At 38.2% G+C, this 23,351-nt stretch overlaps 1 protein-coding gene across 1 annotated transcript in view; it reads right to left on the reverse strand.

The window, feature by feature from the left end:
• Positions 1–1,076: 1,076 nt before the first annotated feature.
• LOC104073471 overlaps positions 1,077–23,351 on the reverse strand; it is a 22,509-nt gene continuing 234 nt past the window's right edge. The window contains exons 2-8 of the mRNA XM_009573263.1: positions 12,668–12,789; positions 11,427–11,565; positions 10,487–10,563; positions 8,612–8,722; positions 4,251–4,357; positions 2,792–2,882; positions 1,077–1,276 (exon numbers count right to left, since the gene is read on the reverse strand). Coding sequence (XP_009571558.1) covers positions 1,160–1,276; positions 2,792–2,882; positions 4,251–4,357; positions 8,612–8,722; positions 10,487–10,563; positions 11,427–11,565; positions 12,668–12,789 — 764 coding nt within the window. The 3' untranslated portion in view covers positions 1,077–1,159. The remainder of the gene's footprint in view (positions 1,277–2,791; positions 2,883–4,250; positions 4,358–8,611; positions 8,723–10,486; positions 10,564–11,426; positions 11,566–12,667; positions 12,790–23,351) is intronic.

Below are 23,351 nucleotides of genomic sequence, written 5' to 3' on the forward strand. Positions count from 1 at the left end.
ACCATTTACTTACTATGTTAGTGAGTGCCTAATGGCCACTGCTTCTTTTTGCTTATAGCATATATTATCAAGTTCACTGACTGTAAATCATTTGAAGACTGAAATTCAGTTTAAAGTTTTCCCATTTGCACTAGACATAAGTTGTGTAGCAAACTTTTAGACACTAACAATGCTTCTAAATTCACAATGCACTTAGTCCAAAACTCCTGAAGTTAATATTTTTGCACTTGGACTGTTAATGTTTGCTAAAAACTGAAACATTCTTCAGCTGACTAAAAGCTTCACATCCTTAGAACGTAAAATCTAAATATAAATGTGGTGGGCGTATGTGGATCTTTTCTCTCTGAGGAGGCTCTGTTACGAATTTCCAATGTTTTACGCCACCACCAAGCCTCCGCTAAGCTGCGACACCTGTTCAGAATTTTCAGCTTTTTAACCCCTTATTACACTTCCTACCACCCACAGCAGAAGTGCAGGAAGTGGAACAGAGTTCTGTCGTCCTGGACTTGTTAATTCTCAGTGGCTCCTCGGCGTCTTTTGGTATTTTACATTAATAGCCGCCTTAAGGACAACTAACTAAATGGAAGGACTTGCATCTCATAACTGATGCCAGTAGATGTTCTGGTTATCAAGCAAACCCTGGAAAGAAAACCTACAAAATCCATAGAAGGAACATTAAAGATAATACTGTTAATAATAAATATTATTACTGATAATAATAAATGGTCTATACCAAAACAAAACAGCAAACTGTAATGTACTGCAGCTTTTAAGTAACATTATGCTAAATGCATTCTGATAAAAATTAATAATGACAAATTAATAATTAGCTTTGATATATTTAGCAAACATTAGCAGTATACAACGCCAGTGAACAGAAATTCTTTTAGCATCAGTATGTAGCCACTCTTTCTAAAATTTCTGCAAAAATTAAACCGTAAGGATATCTCCTAGTTAAAAGTCAATACACTCTGTTGAGACAGAATGCCTCCATAAGAAAAGCTGTTTCAAAAGACTCTTTTTCATTACAAACCACAGATATGACTCAGATTAATCACAGTAAGAAATTTCACCTGATTTATTCACACAAATCAATCCAAATTCATTTTAGATCCAAAATATATGGTATTACAAGGATACTAGTAAATTTTTTCAGGTACTAGAGAATCTTGTATAAATGTATTTGTTCAAGTGCTTCTCTGTCAACATCTTCTTCCATATACATATCATAGTTTAGCTGCATCTCTTCGACCCATTGGCTGAGCTGTACATCTGCCTGAAACAATGAAAACAGATCCTTAAATTAACGCAATGTTGAGAAACATAGCAGAGTTTCAAGGTCAGTACAACATTAAGAAGGCAAGACATAATAAGAGAGATTAGTCATTCCAAGTTATGCAGCAACGATAAATTCATTTCTGGAAATGCCATTTAACTTAAATAGGAGAGAATAAAGATAACTTTTAAAAATTATCTCAGTCAATAGTCTAGACATTTTGCTAGCATGTTACAACTACTTTCTCTATATGCATCTGTATAAGCCTCAAGCATCCTGATCAGAGGGCAACATTCTGACAGAAGGTTGAGGGAGCAGCTAACTGTACCATGGAAAAACCACAGGTACTTTCTTGTTTAGCATCCAGGGAGTATTGTATTAAGACTACAACGGGCTTCTCAGCTGCTGTGTAACTACTGCCTGCTCCAAGAAAAGGTCAAATGACACCATTGCTGCTCCTGGGCCTGAGGATCTATCACCCATCAGCATACAGGCAACAAGTGATTCAATTTCTCTAAAGCAGACTACTGTGGCAAGGAAGCCACTTTATAACTAACCTTGCATTGTACAGTGCTTTGTTTTGATCATGTACATGATCAGCATTTTGTTTCCTAATAAAGCCAGCCCACATAATTTGTCTAGGCATCATAAACATAACAACTGTAATCTACCAATGTCCTATGGCAGAATGGACACAGAGCAGAGGTTGGTCCATCGGAAGTGGTTACTACTCAGGAACAGCAGCAGCAGCATAGGGCATTCAGCATCTTTGAAAGTTGTGCTGTCGTCATGTTTGTTTGCAACTGCCATTTAAAGCTATGTCACTGATCCAAGACGCCTGATGGTAATCACTTGGCTAGTTGGGAGACCACATCTCTCCCTAATCTGTACTTCTAACAGCTCATACTGGCATATTATGAGTCATTTTCTATGCTGACAGCAGGTCAGAAGACAGAATATCCTCAGGGGTGGTCCTTCCTTAATATGTCCCTCTCTCCCACTGGCTTAACAAAACCGTTTGTCATGTTTCAAGGCATTGTGCAAATGTAGAGCTAAATAGAGAAAACGTTTCAAGGTTTTGCCTCTAGAAGTTTATAAATGCATCTGTACTTCTGAGGTTCTACCCTATACCTGGAAGAAGTCTGATGGAAGGGGATATCACAAATCATCATAATATCACTCATAATATGGCTTTGCTAATGTTTTGTGGGTTTTTTTTTTTAACCTCACAGCTAAGGTACTGTTAATAATATACATGATGAATACAATGATTCATGCAGCCTATTGATACAGGCTGGGATTCCATTTTACAGGTGGGGACAATCAAAGTGCAGGAAGATGTGTTGGTGGTCAACCCGGAAATAGAATCCAGAGTCCTACATCTTTTAATCTGCGCACAAAATTACATATCCTTCCTCACAGCAATATTGGCAAGCAGCTACCCTCAACTACAGAACTGCCACTTTCATAGAAAGTGACAAAATGCATTGGTTAAAACTGGCTGAGGGAACTTACCTGGAGCTTTGAGAGCGATTCTTTAAGGCTTGGAACTGTCACTAATAAGGACCCTCTATTCCTTACATTACAAGCAATAAATTCCCAAGCTCTGAAACATATTTAAAAGCAGGTCACCAATTTTTAGGGAAAAAACCACATTCGATATAAAATGAATCTAACACTTTTACAATTTAGTGGCCAGAGATAGAGTAAGCTTAAAGATTTGCTATACATGCTCATCAGTCACTATTAATATCTAAGCAAATATCTTTGTATGAACAAAATCAAGCTTCATATTAAAAACGGAGGGAATATATGGTCTTACAATTTAGATTTTGTAACTTTTTAACTCTGATACATACGTGCATGTCATTTTGTACTGTCAACACCTTCACTTTAGACTAGGATTAAACATAGACATTTGGTCCCTTTAAACTTTTGATTTTGAAGAAAATCTAGCCTCTGAGCACACTGTTTTATGAAGCTTAACAACAAGCTCCTCATTACATACATACTTTGCAGTCGTGACAAAATACTTCTCGTAAGACATTAGCAATCAGAATATTTAAATATAGCCCCCAGCATTCCTTTTTTCTGACTTTGCAAGTCAGATCATTTCTCACAGCACAGCAATTCAAACTAAAAAGAATTTAATTTCCAGCATTCTTCAAACTTAAGTCATTTGTCTTCATAGTACTAATGCAACATTAAATCACTACCCCTGAGTTCTTGAAGAATCAAATGAATTCTCAGTCATGTGCCTGGAAACAAATCTCCTGGCCATTTGAAATACCCACCACCCTGCACCCATCCACTCTGTGCCTCTCTGGTTGACATTACTGCCTGGTATCAAGGGCAGTAGGACAAGCCTTAGCTGAAACTGCTAGCGAATGTCAGACTGTTGGCTGGGATGGTGGAGTCACAGGCACCCTTTCTTTTTGACTGCCCATTCTAACTTTGGACGGTAAAGTTATTTACGTTTTAAACTGATACTGCTGGATTAGTGAGTGTCTTGTACCTGAAAGAGAAGAACCTTAGCCACGCGTTAGTTTGCTACCACATCCTTATGAAGATATATTAGAAATATCATGAATAATCATGTTTTGCAGTGCATCTATATTAAAGCTCTGACATCCACAAGTCAGTGACCTATCTTCTTTCTGAAGATTCAGCTTTATGTTGATATAGTAATTTCAGATCCTTTAACAGCAAGATACTATTTTAACAGATCAGTGCAAGGATTCAGGGCAAGGTTTGGGTAAACAGAGCAGCACTGTTTAGTGGGTTTAACAACAAACAACTGCCATAACACCTTAGCAGTTAAGTATAACAATTAAGTGTAGGCAGTTTAAAACAATTTCCTTATGTGATTTATGTATGTGACTTCAAAAAGCACAACCTTAAGGTTTCCCATAACTCACAAGGTTACACACACATTGCCAAAGAAATAGATTACTTGTTTGGACACATAGCTTACCTGGCCTGTTCCTGTCTGTCAAGAAAATATTCAAAGACATTATTCATTACAACAACATCAGCCTTCTGAAGAAGTGAAGCCTGAGTACAGATGTCTGCATTAACCACCTGAAGGAGAAAAATTTCACAAGGCATAAATTAACTTAAGAGACAAATACAGCCTTCAAGTAGCCATGAAGGCTGTCAACCTAATACAGCACCTGCTACCACCATTTTGAACCACTCACAGAAATGGGTATTTCACTGGCTTCATGGTAGATAAAACTGAAGTAAATAACCACAATAAGATTTAAAAAAAAAAAAAAATTTCAGATTTATCTCCTCTAATTAAAATACTCGATTCAGTACATTAAGTGAAATAAACTATACCTGACTTCTGGTCTAGAACACTGTGTGCCATAAAAGAGGAGATGATGTATGTGATGGCTGTTACATTCCTCTTACCTATATTTTATCACAAATGCTGATTGATTTCAGGAAAGGAGCTAAGCTAGCTAAAGCCTTTTTGAGGATATTAAAAGGTATCTCACAGGCTCAGTGGGTTACTAAAGGATTATAGCTAGAAAAGACACTACAGACCCAGGTTTGACAGCTGAATTCTCACGATGTATATTGGGACTGGGAATGCTGGAAAGGCAGGATGCTCAGTGGCACTGGAGGACAGCAAGTGCTTTACCTTACTAAACAATTGCCTCTCCAGTCAGCATAGGAGCTGGTTTGATTTCATCTACCTTCACCTACCAAAAAGGATATTAACACATCATATCATTTTCAAACAGGTGAGATTATATTGACAGGAGAATATGGATGCTCATTAACACTCTGACAAGATGTGTTTGATTTCCTCTTAAACACGAAGAAATACATCACATCCTAAATCTGAGGAGAACCATAAGTTGGAACATCTTTTGAAGGGATAAGGGAGAGAAAGCCAATCTGAACATTACTTGCATTCCACAATATTTTTTGGAAGTGCATCCCTATATGTTGAAAATGGACAGAAAATCTGAACAACTACTTTTCCTTCCTGTGTGACCTATTACTAGGTTGTGCTGGGAATATACTAACCTGATGGATTCAACATTTCACATTTTATCAAATCCTTCCAATATTGGACAGATGTAAAAAGGAATTCTTAATTCTGACAGGAAAGCTGAATGTTAGGATAGAAGATTAAAAACACTTATCTGTTGAAAAATGTTTTGCCCACTTAACAACATATGAATACTTGTTGGGAGGGTAAATATGTATTCCTCCTCATAATGAACACGCAAAGCATGCTGTTCTGATTGACAGAGGAAACAGATACTACCACCCCTGCAACTTGTAAGGGTTCAAGTGCGGAAAAGATGACGAGTTGCCACAGTTTATGACTCTGGTTCATGCTATCAGAATGCATTATAGCAATTGCAATTATAGCCAAATATTTCAATATCAGTAATAACAGAAACAATTTTATAAACAATACTGTTCATAAAAAACTAGGCATCACAACATTTCATCTTTGAGAGCTATATTCCATGGGTTCTCTGCAAGTGCTCCGATTCAGTAAAACAAAGAGCTTTATCCCCTTAAACACATTACCATGCCAAGTTGTTCACCACTGCCTGTAGAGAGTGGAAAGGAAGCAACTATGTTCTTGTACCTTGCCCAGAACTGGTGGGTTAGTGTTTGAAGGCTCTATCTCATTGAGCAATAGGGACAGTTTAGTTGTCAGAATGTCTGGTCAAACTGCTACTTTTGCCTCTAGTGTGTGGACATCTGAACTATTTCTCCACTAGTTCATGAAAGTTAGAGCTTTTCAGGACAATTAAGACTGGCAATAATTTATCTTAAAATAGTGCACTGTAAACTGTAGCACTACAGGAGCTGATTAAGAAGTTCAAGCATTCAGGCAGCAGAGAAAGGAGACAGACCACTCAGGCCTCCATCAGCAGTCCTAAATACCGTAGGTCCTGGTTGTCAACTCATGTTCTCTGCATAAAGCCACTATTAACTGTAGATTAAAATGAAAGACCATGAACTGGGGTGGTAGAGATATTATGGATACAGGCTTGACTGCTGCCCTGTTACACAGGCAATAGCGTCCTGCAGTGGGGCAGAACAAGACAGTTAGGGGCAAAACATGCCTCAGCTAGATCTGCTAGAACTCATGTATCAGAACCCAAATTTACCTAGACTGTGAGTGGGATTTGGATCACTATTTCTGAGGCTAAGGAGAGATTTTACTTTACTCTCTTATTTTCAAGGGGCAAAAATAACAAACCCACAGAATTTCTGTACAAAAAACCTGAGCAGCAGTCCTTTAATCCAAACACAAGTGACTGGTGGACTGTTGCTCCACTTCTTGCAGCACAAGAAGTCGTGATTACCAGTAAATTTTCTTAATGCCCTATTAATGGCAGTCCTAATATTTTAAGCCTCGATTCAGAAAGACACTTAAACTACTGGGAAACTTTGAACATGTGTTGATGTTTCCTTGACCTGAATAACACTTAAACTTTAACTTAAAATTAGTCTGTATTTACAGAGTAGGTGACTGTGCTGACTAAAGTGACCTAAGCACCCCATTCTCCCCAAACACATCCTCATTCCTGTTGGGGAATGTGGGACCACATAAGCATGTGTAGCTACACCATGAGCCAGCTCCAGCCAAAACACCACTTTTTTGCTGGGTTCTTTTTCAGCTGGACCAGTTCCCTGACCCTGACACAGCTTGGCTGTGTGCTGGCACAACAGAGGGGGCAGCAACTGATTTTAAAACAGCCCTGTTGCCCAATGGAATACACACCAAGCCTTTCATGATTACAGGCAATTTCTGAATTGACGTCTCAAGTTTCCTAAGATCTGCTGAACTGTTTACTTTCCTCCCAGCATCTACTGCTCAACTGGTAAAAGATGCTGAGCAACTTTCTATATACTTTAACAAACCAAATGTTGACCAAAGAAACACAAGGTTCACTCAGAGATTTAGCCACTAAAGATATCATTCCACCCCACTGTCCTTTGGGAACATACGCTAATAAAAATTCAGAATATCCTCAAAAAACAGTCGTTATTTAAGAAGGGTCTTTTAAAAGTTTTTCACATTTGTGTCATAAAATTATTATCAGCAACTGGATTCTGACTATTTTTCAAGCTGGTATGTATCTCTAGAGAGGATTCATCTGGAGGTGAAATAAAAATCTAAGATTGAAATATTCAAAGCAGTGTGATAACAGGAGTCACATGATTAAATTAGCATCTAATGAGACTCAAATAGCTAAGTCCTCAGGCACTGCTTTGAAAACGTATTATTTTCTTATCTTTATGCTCTGAAATGAATACTTCAGCAGAATTACAAGGTGTGAAGGAAAAACAAAAAGGCTCATAATGAAGAATATACAAGGCTGAAAAGCATGCATATAGATCTCCAGCTCCACTGAATTAACTTGACAGAGTTCCTAACTGCACTTTCAGTCTCATCACAATAAGGTGTTATGAACACAAAACATATACAAAAACAAAGGTTATGGATAAACTGGCAGTAACTGGGATTGAACTGGGCAACCCAATGATACTGCCTACCCTGTGTTAAATATTTTATGTTTATCATTTCTTTCCAGTTTAAAATTGGTTACTTTAATTCCCAAGAAATTACTACACCCAGCAGTTTGTGTGACTCTATGCAAGAGCACATGCCTACAACACAGGATTAAAGTCAGTATTCTACCCAGCATATTCTACTTACCAACTTTTGCTGGTAACAAAATAACTGGTATTCCCCAGAAGGCGGGGGGGGGAACTTTTTTCTCATTAAAATAGTAATAGTTATTTCCATAATGGGACAAGGGAAATGGTTCTCATAATGATACCACATTCTTTGAAACCCATTTTGTTTGTGGAAAGTACATATGCACTGATATTCCAAGAAATGAAATACCAATGGCCTAAGTCTTTTAGGTGTTCTTAGATGCAAATTTGCAAATCCTACAAACATCTTTCTGCTAACATTAACTAAACAGAGACATTTAGTTTTGTTATTCATGACACAAACTTTTTATACATTCAGTTTCACAGAATTTAGCGGCAATAATGTCACTGATTTCACTGAGAGAAACAGCTAAGATATATCTGTTTTGCGTGAGCCAGTAGGTAAGTCCATTCAGGAAAAAGTCTAAGCGATTCAACACATGTTATCATATTTTGATAATTTCCCTCTTCCTCTCTGCTCTGAGATTAATGCAAAGCTTTTGTTTAGGACCAAAACAAGAAAAGGCAGAAACAACTCCTCAGAATGCTGATTTACCAGCCACTCACATAAACAGGATACCTAGTACACACTGGTTAAAAATATACACATTAAACCATATATTTAGTTACCTTTATTCTGTCAATGAACTGATATTTCGTAATCATCATTTCTTGCAGCTGGCAAAAGTCTGCATTCATTTCTACTCCATACAGTTGGGATGCTGAGCTATAAAGATAACCCTACATTAGGAAAAGGAAATTTAGTAACTGTGATGCCTTTAAAACAAGTTCAAAAATTTCAATTAAAATGGAAAAAATAAAACACAGGTTAAGATTAAGAAAGCATTTTAAAACACCAAGTTGAGAAATGTCTTTCAGTGGATGTGACGTATTTTTCAGAGCTAAGCCCCTGATTTGGCAATTCCCACTTACGTCTACGAATTTTAGTAAGAGATCCAAAATGACATGTCAAAATAATAAACAGAAAAGGAAAGCTCCAACTTCACTGCAATTGCAACATAGATGGAAATGGTCTAAGAAGGAAAAAAGCAGCACAAACCAAGTTACAAAAATAGTGTGAAAGGAAGACTCTGCACATTTTTGTTTCTTACGAGAATGGAAGAAGAAAATAGCAAGAGAAAAAAAAACAACGATAAGACATATCATAGTCAAAGTGAGTGAAAATGGAGGACAATGTACCAGTAATATAATGGGATATTTTGGTACAGAGTCTTTGTCAGCACCTCTAAGTATTGTATTACTGCCACTTTCAGGTGCTTCCTACAGGTACGTATGAAAAAAGATAAATTATCCCCTAATAATAAGCCCAAAATAATGGCTCAGCTTCGGACTGAGATTTTGGAAGATGGTTGGAAATGTTAGGAAAAGAAAAAGTACAAATACTTGAGCCTACAGGGCCTTAATGAAGATATTGCTTTAAGTGCCATTGTTTCCACTGAACACCATAATTACATTTTGCCAACAATGGCAAAGGCAAACAAACAACGCTAAAGATACAGAATATCTGAGATATCTATGTACTACAATTTAATTATTAAAGTTTTCTGAAACTATTCAACTCAGAGAGTAGAAAAGCAACCTGTGAAGTTGAAGTCACCCCTCCTCCAATACAAGCCAAGAACATGATCAAAAGGAGAACTCTTTTTTTAAAATGTTTCCCCTGCTTTATCTTGAGACTATATTCTACTATAACAATACAAGCATTTAAGTACTTTAAAACAAATTCAGGCTAGCAAAAGTGTTACCATTTAAGGACCCAATGCTGCAAATATTTACAAATGGGAGTAACCTTCCTCATTTGAGTAGTCGCAAAATTAGATTATTCAGATGAGTAAAATTACATGCTCAAGTGTTTCCAAGATTGAGCCCTAAACAGCCATTGACTTTTGTAAGAAAGTTGTAATGTGTGTTTTGCATTGCTGTTGGCCATATGTTGCACCAGCCATGCCAAAAGCAATCAAAATTGCACTCAAGTTTCTCAATGAAGTATTTTATGTGCATTTTAAAATGCAGAGCAGGACAATATGTTTTTGGAGACAAATTCATATCAAAGTCTTCCTTTGTATAATTTAACAGTTTGTCAGCTTCATAAAGGAATTTAACATAACTAATCTATATATAGGCACGGTCAAGACATAGAGGACAAACTTACTTATGAAGGAGAGACAGAGCAGGAACTAGCAAAAGAGCAGCATGTGTGACAGCAATATGCTACTCTGCTGGACAATAGACTTTTCCTCTCCATAAGCAAGATCATTTGTATTCCCTCTTGTGAGGGACAGAACAAGAACTGAAATCGCTAGTAAGCAGCACCTTATACTGTTCAGAGAGTCAGATCAGAGGTGCCTCTCAGAATGACCCATCCAAGATGGAGTAACAAGAGCAGTTAGTCAGAGAAGAGGGAACAGTAATAAATATGAATTCCTGTGCTGAAGTTACCGCAAATAGCACTGCACCAAGCCTGGAGCCAACGTCAACCACTACCTTTCCTGTCAGGTCAGGCAGTACATGTTGATAAAGAAACTTCAGTTCCATGAGGGAAAAGGAATGCGAAATAAACTCTGGGAAATAAGAACAGAACAAAGGTGTTGGGTGGGCAGTACTAACTACCATGTTATTAACCAATGAAATATTAATCTGAAGAGTTATCATCACTGAAAACCTGTATGGTTTCCTGCCTGAACTAATAGTGTTGGGGACCCTGGAAAACCAGGGTTTGCAGATCAGAGGTAGCCTGGCGAGTAGTCTGTCCTGAGTCCGGGGATTCCTTCCCTTACATGGAGAATTTTGAAATCCTTCATGAAACTGAATTACCTTTTTCTGCACAGTGACATATATTAAAGAATACAAAACAAAGTAACTTGGAATTGTTTAAGTGAACAAGGAAACATGGTACCTAAGGCTCAACACAATTCATGCAAACCTTTTTATGGGCAGACATATTAATAGCTTGAATTTCAACTCCAAGGTTTTAAGGAATGGAATGTTCTCCATGTAACGATTCCTCCTTCAATGCCTGTGCTATACTGGCAACAGCACTGATCTGTATCACGCCACACACAAGCTTTAAGACAGATGGTGCTTTCTACCACTTTTCAGCGTGTGAGAGGAGACTGAGGCTACTGCATGGACTCCTACAGTATTGTCTTCCTCTTGCAGTTTCCTTTTCAGTGGTACATAGCCCTGCCTCTTCCCTGCCCAGTTTTTGTGGGCAACGAGTGTCACTCATACACTGCAAATTAATTCAACTTACGTGTGTAGGAGTCTCCTTCCATTGGTTACAGGAAATAATTCTGGCCTGTGTACTACACCAGTCTGGACAAAGTCCTCCATCAGCTATATGTTGTGTTGTCTGGCTGAGTCACTGCACAAACCAGTTTAGTCAAACTGAGTTTGTCTCTCATGTTCCCAAAAGAGCACTTACCTAAAGATGCAGTCTTGTATGAGCCACACTCTGTGCAGTAGCTCCTACTCATTTTCCCCTCCTCACACAATGAATCAACAAAATCATCATCATAAAGGAATGCATCAACATGAATCACGGGCAGTGGATGCTGGTGTATCTGAGAAGAGGAACAAAACCTAAGAAAGGCAGAACCAAGTCTCTTAATTTCACTTACACTGTTACACAGTTAATTGTCCCACCATCCTACCTTTCCCAAAATCCCCGAGATCCAAGTTTTTCCCTACTCAAAAGTTACAAATCAAAATTAAACCATAGAAATCCTGCATGTCATCTGAATCATCAAATTCCACTGAAATAACCAGTAAGTGGAAGTCAACAAAGGAAAGCAAGCTCGTTTTGACAGCTGAGTAGGAGACTTGCTGTGAATTTTGTCTCCTTAGTGCCTGCTTGGCTATAGAGGAGGTACAGGGTAAAGGAAGCTTTTTATCTTCCACTTTAATGAGGAGAATGTAACTTAAATTTAGGAGAAAGGGCAATTTTGCATCTCAACTTCAACTGTCTGAATATTTTCATCTTCATGCCTTATGCCTCAATCTAGAAACATCCCTGATTAACATGAGTGTCATTTTCAATCAAAAGCATACCAGTTGGGATGCTTGCCTTCTCATCATTTCAAGGGGTATAATCTTCATCCTCCTACTCCTCTTTCTTCCCTCTCCTAGGCTTGCTGCATGTGGCCAATCCACTTTTCCCGTTTAAGAGCCACACACCGCTTTTCTGGGAAATGCGTTAACTTTCCACCTATACTGACAGCTCAAGTAGAAAAGGTGCTCCCCACTCCCACAGGACTCACAGCCCACCTCTTTCTCAGCCATCAGAATCTGAAAAGAGCTGGAAATAATTTCTGGGCTGCCCACATTATGGTAAGAGCAAAACACTGGCCCTGTATTTCTATTTTCTTTAAGGGGGCTGTTAGAGTCTATTATGGAGCTAGCATTAAAGAATCACTGTGACAGGTGCCATACCACACAGAATGAAAGCTATGCTAAATAACTTATAATCAAAGTATTAAGAACTATGAAGCAAATTTCTTGGGGTCACACAATCATGCAGCAACAGACCTGAGAACCAAGCTGAGATTACCTGTACCTCAATCCAGTGCTCATTCTCTATTACATACTACCTCTAAAACTGAAATCAGCATAGTCTCCAAATAAATTATGTGGTTCAGCAAAAGGAGACCATAACAATTAGCTTACTTTCTGCATAGCTTGATGTTCCGAATTAAACATTGCCTCGATGGGTAAATGATTCCGCAAATCTTCAGCGATATTTTTGAGCACAACATCATTGTTACTCACCACAAGCTCATCAAAGTCATCTATAAATCAAGACAAAAAAAACCCCTGAACAATCATATGTAGATCATGTGGACTATGTGATGACCAGTACAATACAGTTGCAAGACATAAACAATACCAGATGGATAAGGTTTTTATTTGAAATGCATTTTTCAGCCTTTGTTAGCTTTTCCAGCCAATGACAGATTTGGATTGTAATAACTTTGCCACTTAAAATAAACGTAGCGCTTTTTTGAAATCTCAAATTATTTTCATATTTATAAACTTATAACTCACATATGATGGTCTGGGCTGCCACCAAAGTGATACTGTTTCAGCTTAAGATATAAAAACATCAAAGATGTTTTTGAACTATTGGGAGAAATTACAAAACTCATAGTTGCCTGAATGCAGGCTTTTTTTTTTTATATATAAGTTTCTTTTTATACATACCATCTTTCTAATAAAGTGGTTACAAAAAGATCAGGGATAATGCATAGTTCAACAGTTCAACTCACAATACATTTTACACAACTTAAACTATCAAAATATTTCAAATGTGAAAGAAGATAGGAATGGATGTAAACCAGTATGTTTTTGCAAAGCCACACTGTAAATTCTTGCTATTTTTCCAGGATATCCCTGCATTACTTTAACACCTTTTTTTTTTTTTTAAGACATCTAGAAAAAAGATTGAGAGGGAACCTTGGGAAGTCACCAATCATTTCTTCTTCCAAGGCTGAATCAATAATAAGTGTCACTACTTCTTCAAACTATTTTTTTAAAAAAGACTGTTAATGCTGGAGACTCCACAACCTCCCTTAGCAATCTATTGCAGTGCTTGACTACACTTACTATTAGAAAGGAATACTTTTCTTAATAACTGATCTAGATTTCCTCTGCCACAATTTAAACTCAGTACTCTCTGTCCCACTCACAATGGAAATAGAGAAGTTTGTTCCTCGCCTGTATATGGCAACTTTTTACTTCTTTGAAGACTCATCATGTGTCCCATCAGTCTTCTTTTCTAGAAGAAACAAGATCCACTTATCCAGCCCTTTCCTGCATTCTTTCTAGAAGTCTCATCATTCTCTTGGAATGATCTTCTGGACTCTCTCATCCTTTATGACCTGCAGTACTGAGAACTAGAAACATTACTCCAGCTAAAGGTTTATTTGCACTAATCAGACTTTTCACATCTTGCAGCCAACATCCTGCTTACACAGCCCAGTTTCATGTTAGCCCTCTTCCCAGAGCATGATGTTCCTAACTGACATTCAGCACAAGATCTGCTGTATGCCTGTACTCTGTTCCTTTTCTGTCACATTTTCCTCAAAAGAAGGACTAGATGAAACTCCTTTTTGTCTGGACATCTCACTGCTCTGAGGGCACTGAACTGTCTCTAAACAAAGGCACATCTCAGGTCAAAACTACACACCTGTAAAAGAAACAAAAACCACATAACAAAAAGCAACCACAAACTTAATCCGAAAAATATACCAAACCCATCTATTGATTCCTGTCTAAAAATAGATATGCTTGTCCTCTCTTCCCCACCCCTTCTTTTGTTTGTTTCTTGTTCTATTTAGACTGCCACCATGTTGGGCAGGGAGTGTGGTTTTTACATATATGAATATCATTCACCAAAAGAAGATCTGACAGCTTTTAGAGGTGTTCAAAAAAAGTTCATGTTTGTTAGCATTGCTGTCCCAGGTGGGAACATTAGTATAGACAAGCTTAATGGCAAGCAGGTTCAAAATAAATCTATAAAACATGCTACAAGTTTCTCTATGCTAATATACTTAATCTTTCCTGTGGAATACAGGCAATGCTAGAAACAGTGAGAAATTTTACGGCTAGTATAAGAAACAGAGACCAGCTAAACTTTTCACTATGAAATGCTTCTGAAATGCTTTTTACTTAAGCACTGTGGTGAGAACAATATGACTAAGGAAACCCTCATTCATTAGTGCAAGACACTCTCTTCTTAGAGTGTAAATGTAAATGGTTCTTTCAACATGTCCCAAAACTGACGGCAACAGATAATCCTGAATCCCCCATAGTAAGCAGCAGAAACTTTAAATCATCTGGATTGCCTTAACATATATTTGGTTTATTATTTATTAAATGTATAGCAGTAACGCTCCAAGGCCCTGATGGGCACAATACCATTGGTAGTTGTTACACAACAGGAAGACAATTTGCTGTTCCAAAGAGCTCACAGTTAAGTTCTCCAGAACTTCAGCTCCTAAAGAGATGCAGACTTTGCACTGAGGAACACAGGAGGGATAGAGTTGGCAGCTGCAACAGCAGCAGCATGAACAACAAAACAGGTGCAATGCAGCAGCTCCAGCTTGTCAGCATTTTAATTAGAAACCTCTAATGAGCACTCATCTCCTGTTAACCTCACAGTCCATCCAACAACTTGCAGATTTGTTATGAACATCGCAGAAGCAGCGAGTGATTTTTCTGATCAGCTCAGGGAAGATTTCTATGGATGTGACATGGCACAGAAGTAAACCCAGAGATTATGGGAAGGGAAGGTGGACAGATTTAACTGTTGCTTAACTGGCACCGTCAGCACCACGATAGGCCCTCACAGTACAACAGAGCCAGAGTTTGCTGAGGTGGATAACATCTGAGGAAGCAAGGAGGAGAAAAATGGTGCTACAGACAGAACAGGAGAGTAGAAAGCTGATATTAGCAGCTGTACAGACCAGTGCCTGTGGGCAATAAGCCCCTACATCTGGCACATGCTTTAAAACAATACTATTACTATGCAAGAGAGCTCATCCAGCTGTTATACTGCCTGCTAAGAGTATCAAATTCATATACAGCATTTAATGAAATGCAGGAAGTGTTCATAGACCACCAGGCCAGCCACATCACACTGCAAATGCAGAACTTCAGCTCCCTTTCTCCCAGAGCTGGTGCGTCAATAGGATCTACCCCCTCATGGCCTGGGTGACCTTTTCTAGCAGTGGATAGCTCTCTAGGCTATTCAGTGTCCCAGCTCTGCAGTAGAGAAACGGATACTTTCAGTGGGAGACAGGTAGCACACCCATCTTCCTCAAATCCAGAATACCCCTTCCCTACCTTGACTTCCATTTGTACAATACTTGTCACAACACTGACCATCTTACATGAGGCCCTCTGAGCTCTTCTTACGAAACAAAGTATGACACACAAGAGTTCTTGTGGATGCTCCGTATGAAACAGGTCCTAAGAAAAATCTTACAACAGATAGGCAGCTCAAACAAAAAACTGTTGAAAACAGTGATAATGAAAAATAAATGACGAATGGAAATGCTCCTTCCCACCTATCAGTTAATACTGTAAAGCATAACCATGCAGGAACAAAAAAAGAGAAGGAGGTTTGAACACACTCCTTCAGAGATGACAAAATGGCAGCTTCAGCAGAAGCTGCACATGCAACGCTCCGCACTTGCGTGTATAGTCTGTGACTAAATTCAGATGCCAAGAGTCGCCTCATTCCTGTCAAAGCAAGAAAAGCAACAGCTACCACGGTAACTCATTTACTTTTGCAGTATGTAAATATTTATAGATTGCCATCAAGTACAGAACACAGGTGCCAAATATGAAAATACACATTTCTGCCTTTGCCGGTAAAGTTTTATCAACTCCACCCTTCTGTTTAACAAATTGTTTGCTCTTGAGAATCTCAGTATCACCTTACAAGGAATCTTCAAAGAAGAAACAAAAATAGAAAACTATGTTTGATATCATTTTAGTGCCTGTTACATATATGAAATGGAGAGTGTGCATGCCAATCCCTGTGTTCATTGAACAGACAACTAACCAGGAAAGAACCGTATAGTTCATGAAATACTGCAAGATGAATCACAATCATTTGTTTATGGAGGAAGTCTGAGTGCACAGTGTTTGTATTTTACTTCAAAAACCGGTTCCACTGGATCTACTCAACATGCATTTGTAAAATTTAATTAACACATTGCAAAAAGCCTAATTAACACCCTGATGCGGCTCAGCCTTTCTATGGCAAATATAACACAAGCTAAGAAAACATCACAAAGCCTCACACAGGACAGAGAGCACCGCTATACCAACATCTAAACATCCTGACACTGTGAAACACATGATTGAAGACAAGCAATGTATGATTTCCAAATGACAACAGAAGATAACACGTCATGTGGGAAGAAAAGGATTTAGCAAAGGCAACCATAACAGCAAGCAGCTTATGGTCTTCTAGATATATATTCAGACTTACAGAAGTAAAAAGCAAATATTAACATCCATGTTACTTAATACAAGGTTAATTTAATCATTCAGTGTGTTTTAGCGATACTGAACAAACAGGTCAAGAAGGAAGTCCCACATCTCTAAAACCTTATTATCTCCTTTTTCGGCTAAACAATTTGAAAAGCAATCTGTGACCTCAGTATACCAACTTCTTCAAGAACTCTAAACACTATTTCTATCCCTAAGCGTACTTAGCTATTGGTAGAAAGTAATCAGCTTTGTCCAACAGGAATATAACCAGAGCTTATTTTATTTACATTCATAAATCGAAAGAAGCTTCAATGTTAAATTTTAAACAACGTAAGTCACATACCTATTCTACAATCACTAGTTTTCCCAACCATTATTAAGTTTCAGTGACTAACAACTTAGAAGTACTTGGTATTCTTGAGAATTCTCTCGCAGCAGTATCGTTTGTCACAACAAAGGAAACTAATGCGAATTCCCAAAGTTGGTGATTCATTAAATTACAGGTAACATTCCATTTTAGTTTACCAAACAGCAGAGTAGTGGAAAAGATTTTTGGTATGGCATAATTTTAACAAAGAAATACATTCCAGATAATGTGGCTCTGCAACGCTATTTTGATCTCTTCTGAAAGGATATTTTACTTGGATAAATCACTTCTACCAATTTGGATATGAAGCCTTGTACTAAATTGCTTTTTCACACAAACAAAAAAATTACTTGTTAATACTATACTTGTTACATTGCAGAAACCCATGCTTTCATCCTTTTAAAGAGACTCATTCCACTTCAGTTCCACCTGCAGTGACAATAGTACTGAAAGGAAACATTAAAGACCATTTCCCGTAAAAGAGTCAAGTTTTTTCTTATACTATTTCCTATTCTTGTCTTGTGAAAATCACCATCTGATAATTTTACCTAGCAGGTCTGGGAACACAGTAATGCCTAGATCATAAAGTACATAATAGAAAAACCTGGACAAACTTGGTCTCTTCCTAAGAGTACGATATGAAGTTGTTTCTTCTCCATATGCAGAACACGGTACTAAAGCAGCACGTCCACCATGGTCCGGGTAAGTTAATTTTGTCGGATACCCCTCCCTCACTGCCTGTTAAAAGCCTGAACTTACAGCACTGACTGCTCTCAACTTTCAAATCACAAGACTAAATCCTACGCCAATCTCTTAAAAAGCTGGTTTGCTCCTAGTACAAGTGAATCCACAAGAAAAAAATTAATTCGTACTTAATTATATGTTGTTTATCCTTAACTTAGAGGATTTGCAACGGTTTATTATTCAATGATTGTTTTGAGTAATACATCACTGTATGAACAATCAGCAATTCAGACCAGTAAACCACTTTGAAATCTTAGCTTTATATTTAAATGTTTCTAATGAAATGCATAGAATGGAAAAAGTTTGTAAGATTGTTTTATTTTACTGTTACATGACTGAAAAAAAATTTAAAAGCTAGTATTAGAACAGTCAGTTTTAGCCCTGCTGAAAAAAATAATTTTTAATCTATCTTAAGATTCCGCGACAGTACATGAAAAAACATAAAGGGTCTTTTGATCACCTTATCTGTGCTTCACTGACATGAATTGAAAGGTAGGCTTTTGTAATCTGCATTAAAGCTCTAAGTACAGCAAAAGTGTTCAGTAGTTGGCAGTAAGTAGAGTGTTTTGGTGACTTTAATCTCAAACTTGAAATTAGGATTCTGTGTTTACTTCCTCTGATTCCTGTATCTCTGTTCATGTATACAGATAGCTTGATCAATTCTGCTTTCACTGCTTATCTTCTCCAGCACCCAAATGCAACCTCTCCTGGTACTGAAAATTCTTAAAGAGTTTGGGCAGTGGAGGAGCGAAAGGGAGTATGACCATGCACACATTTATATAGAAGCTATACATCAAATGCTGGGACCCAACTGAGGGGGGATCTTCAGGGGGGTTTCCCCAAGTGGTTTGAATTAGTTCTTGGGCTTCACCCAAGTTTTCTTAGCCAGAACTTCTGGAATGTGATTATTGCAGAAGGATATTAAAGCATTAATCATCCTATTATAAAAAAGTTCAGTTAAGACACCAAAGGTTCCTGTTATTCTTTCCAACTCTTATTATTTCATTTTCTTTGAGATCTAAGACTAACTCAAAAGAAAAGTTGGAATACAAGTCACCGTGAAATGACGTACATTTCACTGCAATGTGTGGGAAGAGCTGGCTGATTGCGAAACAGCAAAGCAGTGTTGCTAAGCAGCTGCCTTAAAACAGTAATGTCTTCTTCCATCATTCGTAAAGATTCGGGATTTCTAAAATTCGCAATACCAAAAAAAAAAATAGCATGACTGGTTATTTTATTCTATACAAAGAAGAAAACGAATAGCATCTTGCATACACTTACATTCCCGTAATTACTAAGGAAGATTAGTCAGAAATCATTAGAGTGAGAACCTGTTCAACGTTCTCTCAGTTGCACATATATAAGAGTCTTTACTTTAGATAACTTGCTTTACTATACAGTAATTTGGCTCTTCCATTGAAAAGTTTCTCAATAACATTCCATGCATACAGCATGCGAGTCAGAAAACACCAACTAAGTTAAATTAATAAATAAGGCTGTCTTTGCGACAACACTAATCCTAAAGGGCAACCACTATATGCACGGCTTTACTCTAAGGCTGCATGTACACTTTACGTGAGAGAGAGGTATGAGGGAGGAAAAAAGCCTGACTATAGCTAACACTGGAATCATGCCCAGTCCCCCTCAGCTGGAAGTAAAACTCTAAGCTCAACATCTTGACAAAAACAGGAATAGGATGGCAGCGGGGGAGGGGGGGGGGAACCCACACACCACAGAAAAACAACTTGTCTCTGAGGATGCCATTTTTGTTTCCATTTATCCTATCCTATCCTTGCCTGCTTACAGTTACCTCATTGAGAATATTATCCCCCCATCCCAACAACTTTTTTTCTTTTGTTCATCAAAGGTTTGTTTCTTTCCTACATCTATATTGCCAAAGACTAGGCTTTTATTTCTGTGTGATACAGAGATCTGGTAACTTTTCAGCATCTCCCATAAAACTGTTTTCTCTCTGCACAGAGAGAACCCCAAATTCCCTAGCTGTATTCAGGGCATAGCAGCAGAAACCTCAGTACCAGCTCCTCATTATCCTCTGTCCAACCAGTATTAATTATTACAGCACTATCTAGGTGTTACAATGGGCAATATAATTACTCAAATGCAACAATTCTGAGGGAAAAAAAAACACAGCAAAAGTTACTGTCAGTATGCAGCCACAGAAGCAGTTCAGAGAAACAATACAAAGAGAAGTGTCATCAAGAGTGTTGTGTTGGGGATATCACCCAAAATATTTGCAACTCCAGGGAAACTGCAAAAAGGGTAAAGGAATGTGACCTGCTGGACAAATGCCTCTGCTTACTTACTGTTCAATGCCGCAGGAAAATAAAACTAATAAGAGAGAGAGAGATCTCTTTTATTCCAGTCATGTACTCACTCAGGGTGAAGAAAAAAAAAACCTGGAGATAAACCAGAAGGACACAGCCATTCAGAAAAAGCAGAGGGGAAAAACATGAACAGGCTAATGGCTCCAAGAGGCAATGAAACATATCTTAACTGGATAACAATGAAAAGTTCTTACAGATAGGCACAAAGCTTTCTAATTCCCTCTCCTCTACCATATACCTATGTGTACACATATAGGTACGTTAGAGGGGGAGACTGCAGCACCTAAAGATAGCACAAAAATTGGGCTAACATTAATACTTCTACTTAAAACATCATAATCAACAGATTCAGAAACTGGTAACTTCTCCAAGCAGTAGCATGAGACCAAATTCTATAGGCTCTGAATTTCTCCACAACTGTGGCAATCTGGGAAATAAAATTAGCCTAAGTCACACATGTCCCAAATAACACATCTGGGAACAAATATGGTTACCTATAGCTTTATACTGCATCAGCACTTGGCAAAATACAATCACAAACTGTAAGGAAATGCCAAAGATGCAGATGCCCAAAGTGCAACTTCATGTCTCAGAAAATAAATTAATAGCATCCACCAGGACATTAACAATGATCTTTTTTTTCTGAAAGAGATAAAAATAGTATAAATTATTATCAGAGCACAAGCCTGTAAACAAAGACAATAAAATATCATGGATAGTGACTATAAAAATCCTAGAACAAAAAGGATTCTGAAAATGTCCTGTCAAGGAGATTACAGAGATGAAATTATATTCATTACTTCAGCTGCTTGGTCCTGATTGCCCTACGTATCCCATCTACTCTGTCTTCTGATTCGCAGCATATGGTTAAAAAGCCATTGAATGGCAACTACAAAACTAATTATGTTAGTTTTAAGATGATGTACATAGTGAAGCAGCAGGAAATATAAAAATAGAAGGACACATATTGCTCAGATGTACCAAGCACAAAGCAGTTCAAAATTTGGAACTTGATCTACACTTCAGCTTTACCTCAATTATGAAGAGTAAATATGAAGCAAGAATTGTATTTCCTTTCACTGAACGACCTAGGCACAGATCTAGATCATTAAAATTCAGAAAAAAATATTTGAGAGATCATAATCTAACAAAGGCTAGGAACCACAGCATACTTGTCTTTCACAGAAACTATCTGTGAGAATTTTTGGAAGCTGTAGCATAAAAAGAAAAATTTTAAAAGTTATTCATTGACAAAGGATTTTTGCAAGTCTACCTAAACTATGCCATTAGCTAAAAATCCCTATGGTAGAGGTAAATCACAATCATAGAATCAAAGTGGAGGAAATAGTAAGTATGCGTTTCCTAACTGAAACAGTTCATTTTCAAGTTTCACTAGTAAGTTCCCATGTGCTTTACTGTATTTGCAAAGAAGTCACTAAGCTGAGAAAGCCATACATGCACACCACACAAACTAATAAAGTGTAGAAGGAGCTGCAATGATTTACGTTAAGTGAACAAGCAATATGAATGATTGCATATGAAATTAAAAGAGATTTTTAAATTAGAGCATATTGGATGGAAGAAAAACACTTCTAACGAGATTATTTACAGTAACCCAGGCACTGTTTAGCAAGCAGAGCATGCTACTGCATCCAGACAAGGACTCAAAAAGAAAGGGATGAAATATTGCTTATAGCACATTGCTCTACCATTATGTCTATACACACATATGTGTAGACATGTATGTGTGTGTACATATGTGTACACACACAGAGAAAATAAGAATGTTTAGTTACAATTACCACTAACTACATCCATCGAACTCCAGCCTTCAAGTCTTAGGGAGTCTCATCTCTGCTCTAATTGTGAAGGCCGACTCGCAGATGCTCTGAAACATCTGGCAATGTCTTTGCTATGACAGAACCCCTTGGGATAGGAGCGCTGCGTGCCCACCGAGGAGGGTTAACGCCGAGTTCCCAGCTGGTTCCTCTCCCATAATGCCAGCAGAGGGCCCGCTCAGCCAGACAAGGATCTTTCCTGCCTCTCCCCATCTGAGTGGCCGTGGGAGCTGCAAACCGCCGGCCAACAGTGAGTTTGCAGTTCTAAGTACCTGCATAGCCAGTCAACTTCTAGGTGTCACAGCTGGCCTTTGTGCAACAGTCCCCGTGTGTTTGCTTATGAAGATGCTTCTACCCTAAAGCGGAGGTGCTGGAACAGAAGACCCAAACAAGAAGAATAACCCTAGCACAACAGGGCATGACTTGGGGAAGTAATGTATCATACGACAATTTTTTCCCACCCAACGCGTGATCACCAGGGAGTGGGTTTACTGTCCCAACAGGCAATGATTAATGCATAGGACACACATTTATTGGCTGCTTGAGACTGGACCAAAGGATTCGGGGGGCCTTCAAGATTCATATCTGCAATGGCAAAATGCAAATATACCCACAGACTAAGCAGCATTCAGTCAGTTTATTCAGCGTGGCACTGTGTGCCTACACCTTTAGTGCGCTGCCCATATTCAGGTTTTCCATGTCATCTTTTTGTTCAGTTGCAAATTAACAGCTTGCACACTGACCCACATTGCCTTTCTTCATCTGTCATGAGATGCTTGATTGCAGCATGTTCATGAAATTATACTGAGGCACAAACAAGAAAGTAACAGAAAGCTGTGTTAAGATTAAGTGGGGAAAGCAGTGTTTGCACATTAGCTCAAACCGCTATTTTCAAGCTTCTGAAAGGTTGTTGTGTGAAGCTGAACAAGACAAAACTAACGTCTAAAAATCTCTAGATATGCCAGGCGCAAAGTACCTCTGTATGACCTCTGACGCTCCACGCTGGAGAGTTTAAGAGGTTACCACCCCAGCTGTCTGTCCTGCTCTTCTGCCGG

The sequence above is a fragment of the Fulmarus glacialis genome, unplaced genomic scaffold, assembly GCF_000690835.1.
Source record: "Fulmarus glacialis isolate BGI_N327 unplaced genomic scaffold, ASM69083v1 scaffold1152, whole genome shotgun sequence".
NCBI lineage: Eukaryota > Metazoa > Chordata > Aves > Procellariiformes > Procellariidae > Fulmarus > Fulmarus glacialis.